Source organism: Pristiophorus japonicus, unplaced genomic scaffold, assembly GCF_044704955.1.
Source record: "Pristiophorus japonicus isolate sPriJap1 unplaced genomic scaffold, sPriJap1.hap1 HAP1_SCAFFOLD_224, whole genome shotgun sequence".
NCBI classification, from domain to species: Eukaryota; Metazoa; Chordata; class Chondrichthyes; family Pristiophoridae; genus Pristiophorus; species Pristiophorus japonicus.
In genome coordinates, this window is record NW_027251951.1 from 290895 (window position 1) to 303087 (window position 12193).

The 12193-nt window shown below is 44.8% G+C and overlaps 1 protein-coding gene and 1 long non-coding RNA gene across 2 annotated transcripts; one reads left to right on the forward strand and one right to left on the reverse strand.

Moving 5' to 3' along the window:
• The first annotated feature begins 842 nt into the window (after positions 1-842).
• LOC139245598 (uncharacterized) lies at positions 843-3976 on the forward strand. Its single transcript, XR_011590009.1, has 3 exons — positions 843-1000; positions 1185-1246; positions 2322-3976. It is a non-coding gene; the product is annotated as an uncharacterized lncRNA (long non-coding RNA).
• A 1637-nt stretch (positions 3977-5613) lies between these two features.
• Positions 5614-7077, reverse strand: LOC139245603 (fascin-like). The gene has a single exon (XM_070871199.1). The coding sequence runs from the start codon at positions 7075-7077 to the stop codon at positions 5614-5616; it is 1464 nt and encodes a 487-aa protein (XP_070727300.1).
• Between the last annotated feature and the right edge of the window lie 5116 nt (positions 7078-12193).

A 12193-nucleotide genomic window follows, 5' to 3' on the forward strand; every position in this document is an offset into this window, starting at 1 on the left:
TTTGGCTGCCTCTTCTAACACCTGTCATCCACTCCTGAGCAACATAAAAGAGAAAGCTTGTCATCTGATTGGCAATCTCACTATCACCTCATTTCCACCTTTCTTGTCTCTATTTATTTTATTGACAAGCTCCTTGGAATGCTTCTCTCTTCTTCCTCCAAAATGACCGATGGCTTGGTGATACCATCATGAATAGTCTTTCTTGTCCCTTCGCTCTCACTGTTTTGAAACCAAGACGCCTGTTCTATTTCATTCTTTTTAATGACCTCCTCATTTTCTTCAGCCCTTACATCCTCCTACAATCGTCATGGTTTTAAAGACCTAAGCTCGGCATCATCTAATCACTAATTCCTGATTCACTTTGTTTGTCTTATTTCTTTCAACCTTGGCAGTAACCTCTATTATGAGTCTCGGTGCCGGATTTTCGGCTTTGATGATTTTGGGGCAGTAATGGCGGCAGGGCGGTAAAGTTTGCAGCCAGGAACAGTTTGCGCCTCTCATCAAAATTGAGCAGCTGGACCCCGAGTCTGGGGCGCAGCACGAAGGGAGGCGTTAGCATGGGAAAATCACAAGCTAAAAGCTGCCGCAGGAAAGACGCCTGGGTTAAAAAAAAACTGGAAAAAACCCCCCACAAAAACATCCCCAATGCATAGCTCACGCCACCATAACACAAATCGCAAAAAAATTAAAAGAAAAAGCAATCACACTTACCTTAGGACGCCGTTACTTACCCCTCTGTAGTCGGTCTAGGTTGGAATGCCCGTATTTACAGGCGGTCACAGCAGGGCATGCTGCGGGGCGTACGGGTCGGGCGGGATTCAAAAAGCGCGCCGGTGTCGCAACCAGGGACGGTGCACACTGTCCGGGCAGTGCTGCTCCATGCTGCCGCAAAACCGGCCCCAAAAACCCCCGCGGGGCACTGGCGGCTGACCACCCGCCCAGAAGACCTCACCGCGCCATTGCCCCCACTCTGGGGTGAAAAACGGAGCGCAAAAGACCGGTAAATGCGCCCCCTTAGGTCTTTCACATTGTATTTATTTTTTAAATTGATAAACCAATGGTGGACAGTGTGCTGATTGGAAAAGAAGTTATGGATTACATGGGTAAATCTAGGAAACAATTAAGGAAATAAAGAACTGGGTTGCATATTATAAATCAAAGGAATGTATTGTTTCTACATATAGGGCCTAAAATTGTGGTCAGAGGCCTGGATTCGCTATGCAGCACATGGGAAGATGCCTTTCAGGTACATAAATCCAAGCTGGAATCACACGGGTCTGGAAAACCAATCGCGTGCAGTATTCTCATTGATTTAAAACGGGAACTCCGTTTGTACGAGTTCCAATTACTATCAATGAGAAAACACCCAAATAAAGCATAATAAATAAATAAAACACCTCACATATTTAAAATTAATTGAAATTAAATGTAATTAAATCTTTTGGAAAAAAAAAGATTTTTTGGAATTTTTTTTAACGTGTTTTAATAGTGTTAAAAATCAACTTACCTTAATGGACAGGGTTTTTACTATAAAAATGTGTATTTAAATATAATTTTTACATGTTATAAAACTCTTACATTGGTAAAAATAGGCTATGCGCCTGCTTTCACTAGGCATAAAAGTTTGAAGGACATTTGCTGGGCACGAGTTGGGCAAATAGCCCAATCTCTCCCACGCGGATGTCCTTCTCCCAGGGATGCGGAGGATCTGCCAAGAGAAATCTTTGACAGATCGGAAAAGCTGGTTTCTGGCGCATGCGCATTGTACCCCAAAAAATGGCTTTTGCGAGACCTCGTCGGGTCGGTGCACACTTCGGAAAGGCCAGAATTTTAGGCCCAAGGTGTTGCTTGGACTATCATTGGAGTACTGTGTGCATTTTTGGTCACCTAATCATAAGTATATGTTTACCTTTGAGAAAAGTGTGAACAGAGACTTTAAGTTATAAGGAAAGGCTAAGAAAATTGTGCTTACTTTCCTCTCAAATGAAGGAAGGATCAAGTGCTTTGGCTGCCTTGTCCATTTAGCAAGGAGAAAGTGGATCAATGCCTCCTGACTACTCCGATGGAATTAAGACCATATTTGCCATGTTAAAAAAAGTGGAGATTGTCTCCTTATAATCTCTTTATATAGTTTCAGAACCTACAGTTTATTACTCTTTGTAATAACTTTGAGTTTGTCCTTTTGTACTTGCTCCTGTTCTTATGCCCAAAACATAAAATAAGAAAATTCAGAGCGAGGTAAGATAATTTGACACAATAACTCCAGTCCATCTAGAATCCTTATATGATTATTCTATCATGGACTTCCTGCTTGTTCATAGAATCATAGGGGCCGATTTTCATCAAGGCCTCCACCCGCCCAAGTGCCGCTCAAAGTGTTGTTGAGGTATTGGATGGTATTTCGGCAGGATATTCATCGCCGATGTCCCTCGACGGTTGGCAGGTGGCAAATGGACGACGTACGCCACCAATCTGGGCGGCAGCAGGCGGGAGATCTCACTCTCGGCGGCAAAGGCACTTGCTGCCCAAATGCCACCGAGGATGGAGTCGGGCCGAAGGGTCGAAGACCTGGAAAAAAAATGCAGCAGTAAAAAACGTAAAAACTATCAGACAGACCTCCAGGGAACCCCATGCAGAAACTGTAGCGGGGGAAAAAAATTAAAAATGCTCACTTACCTTTTCTTCAGGTTCTTCCTACTTACCGTCGGGGGCAGACCAGCCTCCACGTAGCGGTCCAACCCCGTCCTGCCGCCGACTCCCGCCCGCAGCCACCTGGGTGCTCCGTGGGCAGGAGGTCAGTTGCGCTACTCGGCCGTCGGCTGACGTCAGGGGGCGGTTCCCGCCGGCTCTCCCATCCTGCCCGCTCCAGGCCACCTCCAAAGTGGCACTGGGCAGATCAAGAAGAGCAATGTGGGCGGCAGTCGGCAGCAGTCGGCGGCAACGGCGGTGAAGTGATGAATTTCGGGCCCATAGAAACTTACAACACAGAAGAAGGCCATTTGACCCATCGTGCTTGTACTGGCTCTTTCAAAGAGCTGTCGTGCTCAGTCCCAACTCCCCACTTTTTGTCCGTAACCCTGTAAGTTCCTCATTCTCAAGTACCTGTCCAACTCCCTTTTAAAATTATTTGTGGAATCGGCATCGACCATCTTTTCAGGTAGAGCATTCCGGATCCCAACAACTCTGAGTGAAAAAAAATGATCCTCCTCTCCCCTCGATATTTTGCCAATGATTTTAAATAACCTCTGGTTATTGACCCGCTCACCAGAGGGAATAGTTTTTCTCTATCTATTTTATCAATACCTCTCATCATCTTGAAAACCTCTTATCCATCTCTGTTCCAAGGAGAACAGTCCTAACTTCACCAACCTCTCATCATAACTGAAGTCCCTTATTCCTGCTAACATCCTGGTAATCCTCCTTTTTACCCTTTCTAAGGCCTTTACATCTTTCCTGAAATGCGGTGCTCAGTGATTTATAAAATTCCTGCATTATCTCTGCTTTTATGTTGTATACTTCTACGAATAAATCCAAGTAACCCATATGCTTTTTTAACCACCTTATCAACTTACCCTGCCACCTTTAAGGATGTGTATATGGACACCAATGTCTCTGTGCTTATCTACACATTTCAAAATGGTGCTATTTATAGTATACTGTCTTTCTATATTAGTTCTCCCAAAGTGCATCACTTCACACTTCACCACATCAAACACCACCTGCCATGCCCTGCCCATTTCACCATCCTGTTGATGCCATCCTATTGATTTCCTACTTTAGAGAATTAAGGGGGTGAAATTTCCCTGCATCCCGATTGGGGACGGTAACCTGCTCGGGGCGTGACTTCCTGCGCCTGGGGCGTGACTTCCTGCGTCCGGTGTGGAACTCGCGCCCCGGCTGCTGAATTGAGCTTACCGGCCCTCAAAGGAAGTGAAGCGCAATCTCGTGCACTCCACTTCCTGTCGAGGCAGGACCAGAGGTGCTAACAGGGTGTATTCGGGAGCGCTACACGGATGCTCTGCGCAGCGCTGACGCGCTTCAACACCCGTCCCTTTTGCTTAAAGGGTCAGGCACACTGCAAGGCCTCTGAAGGCCTCCACTGGACCACCAGGGCAGTGTGATAGTGGGCCTGCAGCCTGGCACCCAAAACGGAATGCCGGGCTGCACGATGGCACGCTAGGGCGCCATTCTGTGGGCCGACCGGAGAGTCGGCAAAACTTTAAAGATGGTGGCGCACGGCACTGGCGACTTCGCTTTAACTTTTGCCCCACGAGCGGATTTCGGCCAGATTCATGGACCATGAAGATGGCACTGAAACCCACTTGGCCAGCCTCGCGGAGCAGAAAGGGGTCACCGCACACGCCAATGTCATCATTGGCGGTTGTGTGGTAGTCCGGAGCGCTACCTGTGGGGCATGGTGCTATCGATAGCGTGTCCCCCCACCCCCCTGGGCAAAATGTGTTTTGCATCCCGTTAGCACCCTCCAAAGGTGCTAACGAGTGTCGCATAAAGAGACAATTCCGCCCCCTAAGTTCCTTCCCTCACCTTCTCTGAAAAGAAAAATAAACAGTTAAATGCTATTACAGGGTATCTCTATGACCCTCAATTCTCCTTTTATCAATGCAGCTCTCTTGTAAAAACTCCAATTGATGGCAATTAACCACCTTTTCTTTGCTCTCTTGTAAAAATAAAACGTTTTCAAATCTCTAACCATGTTCAAGGTTTGTACCATGTATATATTTATTTGTGTATGTGTATTATGTCTTATGATCATTATATCAGTAAAGGATTTAAGTAATCAATAAAGACTTATATTTAAATGAGTACTAAAGCATTTTGCTTATCTGGTCATTTTCAGTTCCATTTATAATAGCGTTCGACCACCGTAAGACTGTTTATTTTCACAATAAGAATATTTTGACACCTTTTTGCAGAACTGCCTGTGGCTCACAAAGAAATGATTACTACCCTGACCGAATGTAGAAATGCCTACAGAATACATGAAGGGTGGAGTGCAGCATAAGTCTATTTTTTTTTTGCTGAATTGTAAGCATTCAAGGCCCATAAAATTAATATTGTGCACATTTAAACAGTTCTACCATATACTGAATGCTTAAAAAAATATTTTTATTTCCCATTCCTATAGGACTTTCCATGTCATTAGCAATTCAGTAACCAATAGGGAGGTTCTGGGTCTCTGTCAGCACCACTAGGAAATTATCCCTTAAGAGGTGAACAAGAACAATACTTTTTGATTTACCCACTGTTTTTTCTTTCTTCCTCTCCTTCGTCAGGGCAATTGCCGCATCTCTGTCCTATTAAGCCCTAATTGAGATTAGTAATTCACTCAGTGGAAAATCAGGGAGAGTTTGCAGTCGACTACTCTGATATCAGTGCTGCACATTACCAGAGGGACAAGCTTCAAATTACGTTTATTAGTATTAAATTATTTTCTAAATATTAAATGTTGTGAAACTCACAGTTGATAGCAGGAATATAGTTTAATATTTTTGAACTAATGTTATTCGTTCCCATCATTCATCCTGATTTAATTTGAGTTGGAGTCAAGAGTTAATGTCATACACGCACAAAAATTTGATTTGCTAAAGTTACTTAATATCGGAACAATGTGGCAGACTTGGCACTTTCTTCAACAGCTTTGAAGCTCCCATCAGATTCTGCTACAATGTATTTTCCATTGGGTCCTTTAAGAATCATTTGGTGTGAAGTGATCAATTCAATAGTGAAGTTAACAGGCACTTCCCCAGTGGCAGTGATAAAGCCCTCTTCATCTACTTCCCAGTATTTGTCCAGAAGTACTATTTTGAACTGATAAAAGCCATCATCAGTTAAAATTATTTTGCTTGCCTCGTACATAGGCCTGTTGCAAACCAATCTCTGCTTCCCAGGAATAGTGCCAATGAAACCAAAATCACTCTGGAGTATTAGCTGTGATCGGTTGGCAAGTTTGAAAACAAATTCCTCCTGTTTCCCAATTACAACTGGCCCTACCAAGAGTTGGCCACCAGCATTCAGAGTCACATATCTTGCATTTGATGTCTTTAGAGCTACCTTTTCCCCGTTGTACACAAGTTGAAACCAGCAGTGAAAATCTAGAGTCTTACAGACTTCAATGAAGCCTTTAGCAACAACTGCAAGATAGTAGTTTGAAATATTTTGGAAGCAGACTTTCTTTGTGGCGGAATCCTGCATAATTTGGAAGATTCCAGCATTATTTATATCAATAACATTTGAATAGACAGCTGGACCAGGTGTGCAGGAGATATACTTCCTATTCACCAACGACATGATACTGATCTGCCCAGGAGATGGGTCTATGACAAAAAGTTCATCCATGCTAGGATTCAAAGTTTTGATCGTTTTAACATTACAGTCCTTCACAGATAGGAATTTTCCATACATATCCTTCAGACCTATCATCCCATTCTTTATCTCTAGACGATATAATGTTCTGTGTGTTACTTCAGACTCAATCTTCCCATTGCAAGCAAGGAAGCTACCATTTCCAGTCCTTATGGCATATTTTTTCTCTTTGATGTCAAAGTAAAATGTCATTACACAGTCAGCGCCCCAGGGTAGGTTCTTATCACAGCACACTCTTCCACTTTGCTCATTCAACCGGAGGTAATTTTTCCTGCCAGGGTTGAACATGTTGACACTGGGGTGGGTGTCCAGGTGTAGCACCCACTTCTCGCTGTCTGAGATAGCCTGGGCAAAGCACGTGATGTTGTCCAGGTTTCCTCCTAAATACCGTTTGAAAGGTTCCGACTGGAAGGAAACTCTTCCGTCCGGATGAAGCATCATGAGGAAAACACAATTTGGATGGGGAGCCTCCTGATCACAGGTGATCTTGCCATTCTTGTCTGCAGCAATGTATCTGTTAAATGAACTCTTGATATGGATCATAGGAGAGTCCTCCCTGGTGAACTCAATTATCCATATCTGGCTCCTCTTCAGTGAGGAACCCGTTGCGTTCACTTTGTAGTTGAACACCTCTCCAGTCAAATATTTTTGGGCTGAATTAATTAGACCAAAAGAAAGCACTTTAAATTCCATGTCCCACTGCTTCACAACTTGTTGATGAATACGTGCTGTATCTGGTCAGTAACTGTTGTTATATGTCCAATGACATCATTGTCCTACTCCTTAGCAATGCTTGTGACATAGTACATAGTGACAAAAGTTCACTGACATTCAGCAATGCCATGTAAGGGGTTGTCTTAAACATTTCCACTCTTACCCCAATGTATGGTGTTTTTAACAGAATTCATGATTCACTTCCCCACTCCAAAAAATGAAACTGCACATAAAATAAACAGTGCTGAGAATAAATATGATTAAAATGAGATCTTTTTTCTAAGGAAACTGATTTTTTGATGCCTGTGTAATTTTAGCTCTGAAAATGCAGTCAGTGCCTATTATTGGGAGAATAATTGCTGTTGTGACATTGTAAGTGAAGATCTCTACTCGCTAGTACTTCCATGGAAATTGCAAACATGTTTTCAATCCTACACATGTTGACCAGAGCAGCTCTGCCTCCCACCACATGAGCAAACACTGAAGACAAATCCAAAATGAAGAAGGGAAGACAATTGACCACCACAGAAATAAAACAGTATTACCACTGAGGTATTTGGGGGCAGTCCCTATCTTTGCGGTTTAAACAAAATAAGGATCATCATGGCACCAAAGTCTCATAAAAATAATCATGATCAAATCACAGCAAAAAGTCATTAATGCCTCAAGCTGCAGCCTAGCTGTGATACCTTGTCTTGATTATACTAATCTTCATTATACTACCACTTGGGGTTTCCCTGGAGGCACAATCCACCAGTATGATGGGACAGGATTTCTGCCAACCCGACATCTTTTGCACTGATCCCTCCATAGTTTTGGGGACCATCTAAATTGGAATATTGAGGGTGATGACACCTCTTTGAGAGTGCACATGTGCAGGGGTTTCATATAGTGGTCTAGAAATCGGTTTGCTTCCTGCACCGGAACAGGTAGGTCCCAAGCACATCCGATATTGGGCCTTGTGTAAATGAGGCCAGCGAGTGGCAGACCCCTGCTGGGTGTCCCTTGGCAGCTAGCCAGAGAAGAGAATTTCAATTTCCGCAGTGGTCCTCGGAGATCCTTGAAGAGGCGCAGAAGCGATTGGTTGGGGGTATTTGCGGGGGAGGAGGGGGTGGGGAGAGATAAGTGAGGGGAAAGCCCTGAGGGAGGGAGCAAGGGAGGGTGCGATTGGGTAGGAGGGAGGGCGCTGAGTGGGGACTGAATAATCTTTGGCACTGTAGTGGAGCCTGGAGGAGCACTCCTTTTTTTAAAAAGACCGTGGGTTAGGTCGCATGCAGACCACGTTTTCCTGAGTGCAGCCGACACAGTGTCTCATCATGGCCTTAAACTTAGGCTGCTTATTAACATAACATAATAAATAGGAGCTGGAGCAGGATATTTGGCCCTTTGAGTCTGCTCTGCCATTCAACAAGATCATGGCTGATCTTCTACCTCAACTCCACCTTTCTGCACTATCCCCATATGCCTTAATTCACTTTGTTCCCAAAAATGTATCTACCTCTGTCTTGAATATACTCAATGACTGAGCAACCACCACTCTCTGGGACAGAGAATTCTAAAGATTCACATCCTTTGAGTGAAGAAATATCTCCTCATCTCAGTCCTAAATGGCCTACCCCTTATTCTGGGATTGTAACCCCGTGTTCTGGATTTCCCAGCCAGAGGAAACATTTTCTCAGCATTAACCCTGTCAAACTCCTTAAGAATTTTATATGTTTCAAGTAGATCACTTCTAAACTCTAGGGAATATAGGACTAGTCTGCTCAATCTCTCCTCACAGGGCAATCCCCTCATCCCAGGAACCAGTCTAGTGAACCTCCGTTGTACTCCCTATATGGCAAGTATGTCTTTCCTTAAGTAAGGAGATCAGAACTGTACACCGTACTCCAGTTATGGCCTCACCAATGCTCTGTATACTTGTAGTAAGACTTCTTTACTCTTATACTCTAATCTCTTTTGCTTATGTAAAGGGACTAATGCCTGTTTCAAGCGCGGGCCCTGGACGCTTCTTGATCTGCCTTCACCAATATGGTGGAATTGTACTTCTGGCACTGAAGAGTGCACGCACCCCACTCACCTTAACGGATGCTTTGGCACCTCAAAAACAGGCTTGGCGCCATCAAACTTTTAGACAGTTTGCTGCTGCAGGACTTAAACATTTGCAGCAGCTTAAAGGGTTAGGCATCATCAAAACATTTTTTGCTGCAAGCCAGGAAGGTTGGAGTATCACTGACTGGAACATATCAGATAGTTCTGCAGTAGCGCATAGAGCTCTCCGCCTCATTGATGCAGAAATTGAAGTGCTCCTGCAGGAGTGAGGTGCCTTTTGGAACTAGCAGTTAGAGAGCCCCAAGAAGAGTAGTCTGCAGAGAAATAGGAGAAGGTGACAAGGGCAGTAAATGTTCATTCCATTCTTCGGCACATGGCCACGCAATGCTGCAGAAGGTTAATCGCCTTAAGAGGTCAGAGGAGTCAGACTTTCCATGAATGCACTGTACTAAGCATATCTTTACTTACAACTATTTGCCCCTAATTGTCTTAAAATACTTGAAAAGCTTAACCTTATTGCTCATGAAGTGCCCTTCACACCAAAAAGTGATCTCTCACTCACATCCTGGCATGCAATCACCCTACTAAAAGCTTCACATGGTAGAGGACAGAGGAGGAAGACCAGGCAGATAGTGCAGGAGCCCCTGAGTGCATCTCGCTCTCCAACCAGTATTCTGTACTGAGTACTGGTGGGGGCGATGATTCTTCTGTGGAATGCAGCCAGAGCCAAGTCCACGTCACCACGGGTGGCTCAGCTGTACAGGGAGGGAAGAGGAAGAGAGGAAGAGTTATAGTGCTAGGGAATTCGATAATTAGGGTAGTAGACAGGCATTTCTGTGGACACAGATGTACTCCAGGATGGTATGTTGCCTCCCTGGTGCCAGGGTCAAGGATGTCACTGGGCGGCCACAGGACATTCTGAGGGGGGAGGGTGAACAGCCAGAGGTAGTGGTCCATATCGGCACCAATGACATAGGAAGAAAGAGGGCTGAGGTCCTGCAGGCAGATTTTAGGGAGCGAGGAGGGAGATTAAAAAGCAGGACCCAAAAGGTAGTAATCTCCGGATTACTCGTGGTGCCACATGCTAGTGAGTATAGAAATTGGAGGATAGAACAGATGAATATGTGGCTAGTGCAGGAGGGAGGGATTTAGATTCCTGAGGTATTGGGACTGCGTCTGGGGGAGATGGGACCTGTACAAGCCGTACAGGTTTCGTCTCAGCAGAGCCGGGTGGAGGGGGGGGAGGCGGGGCGCGAGGGGTGGTTGCTGGTGCTGTTGGGGAAGGTTTAAACTAGCTTGGCAGGGGGTTTGGAATCTGAGAGCATTGTCAGAAGGGAGAAGCGCCAAGCTGGAAATGGAAGGCAGGAAAATTAGTAAGCTAGTTTGGAAGGCAGAGGAAGCAAAGACTCGAAAATAGACAATGAGGAGGTAGGGCAATGTTACATGGTATACAGGTTGAACCTGTCTTATCCGGCACCACCCTTTGTCCGGCACCCCCCCTGGCCGCCGGGTGGCGCATGCGTAGACACTTCTTGGGGCCCACTCGGACCGCTGACCTCCTCCCCCCGCCCCACCCCGACCTCGGGCAACCTCCTCCCCTCCCTGACCTCGAGCGATCTCCTCCCCCAACCCTCACCCCAGGCGCCTCCGCCCCCCCCACCCACCCCTCCTCGGGCCGATGACTTTCCCTCATCCGGCAAAATATCTCATTCAGTACAGGCCAGGTCTCAAGAGTGCCGGCTAAGGGAGGTTCAACCTGTATACTTTAATGCAAGGAGTCTAGGAAATAAAGCAGATGAGCTAAAGACATAGTCAGACACATGGGATTATGGTATTATAGCCATTACTGAGACATGGCTGACAGAAGGGTAGGAATGGCAGCTCAACATTCCTAGTTACAGGGTTTTCAGGCGAGATAGAGAGGGAGTTAAAAAAGGAGGGTGGGGTGGGGGGGTGGTTACAGTATTGATTAAAGAAACAATTACAGCTGTGATGAGGGATGATATGTTAGAAGGATCATCAAATGAGGCTACAACTCCAGGCTAGAAGAAAAAAGGGGCAATCACACTGCTGGGAGTGTACTATAGACCCCCAAATAGTCTGAGGGAGAAAGAAGAGCAAATTTGCATGCAAATTTCTGAAAAGTGCAAAAACAATCGGACAGTAATAGTGGGGGCTTTCAATTACCCTAATATTAACTGGGATACTATCAGTGTAAAAGGTACAGAGGACAAAGAATTCCTAAATTGCATTCTGTATCTTTTAGCCAATATGTAGCAAGCCCAACAAGAGGGCGGGGGTGGCGTGCAGATCTGGATTTAGGGTTAGGGATTGAAGCTCAGCGGGTGGAATGCGTATCAGTGGGAGAGCATTTTTGTGGTAGTGATCATAATTTAGTTAGTTTTAGCATAAATATGGATAATGACAAAGAAGAAACAGGAGTAAAGGTTCTATATTGGGGGAAGGCCAAATTTACTAGGCGGAGATGTGATTTAGCAAAAATGAACTGGAAAGAGATACTTGAAGGTAAATCAGTGCCAGAGTAGTGGGAGACATTCAAGAGAGAGATATATGGAGTTCAGGGTAAACATATTCCCACAAAGAAAAAGGGTAGAACTGCCAAATTTAGAGCCCCTGGAAGACAAGGTGCATACAGGGTAAGATAAGGCAAAAAAGGGAAGCCTATATCAGAGATCGTGAGCTCAATACTGTAGAAAGCTTAAACGAGTATAGAAAGTGCAGGAAATTAGGAAAGCAAAATGAGGGCATGAAAAAATACTGGCAAGTAGGATCAAAGAAAACCCAGAAATGTTCTACAATTACATAAAGAGCAAGAGGATAACAAAGGAAAGAGTAGGGCCTATTAGGGACCAAAATGGTGATCTATGTGTGGAGGCAGAGGATGTGGGTATGGTACTAAATGAATACTTTGCGGCTGTCTTCAAAAAATATGGGGACGATGCCGACATTGAAGTTCAGGAGGAAGGTAGTGAAATATTAGATGGGATAAACATAGTAAGTGAGGAAGCATTATGGGGTTTAGCAT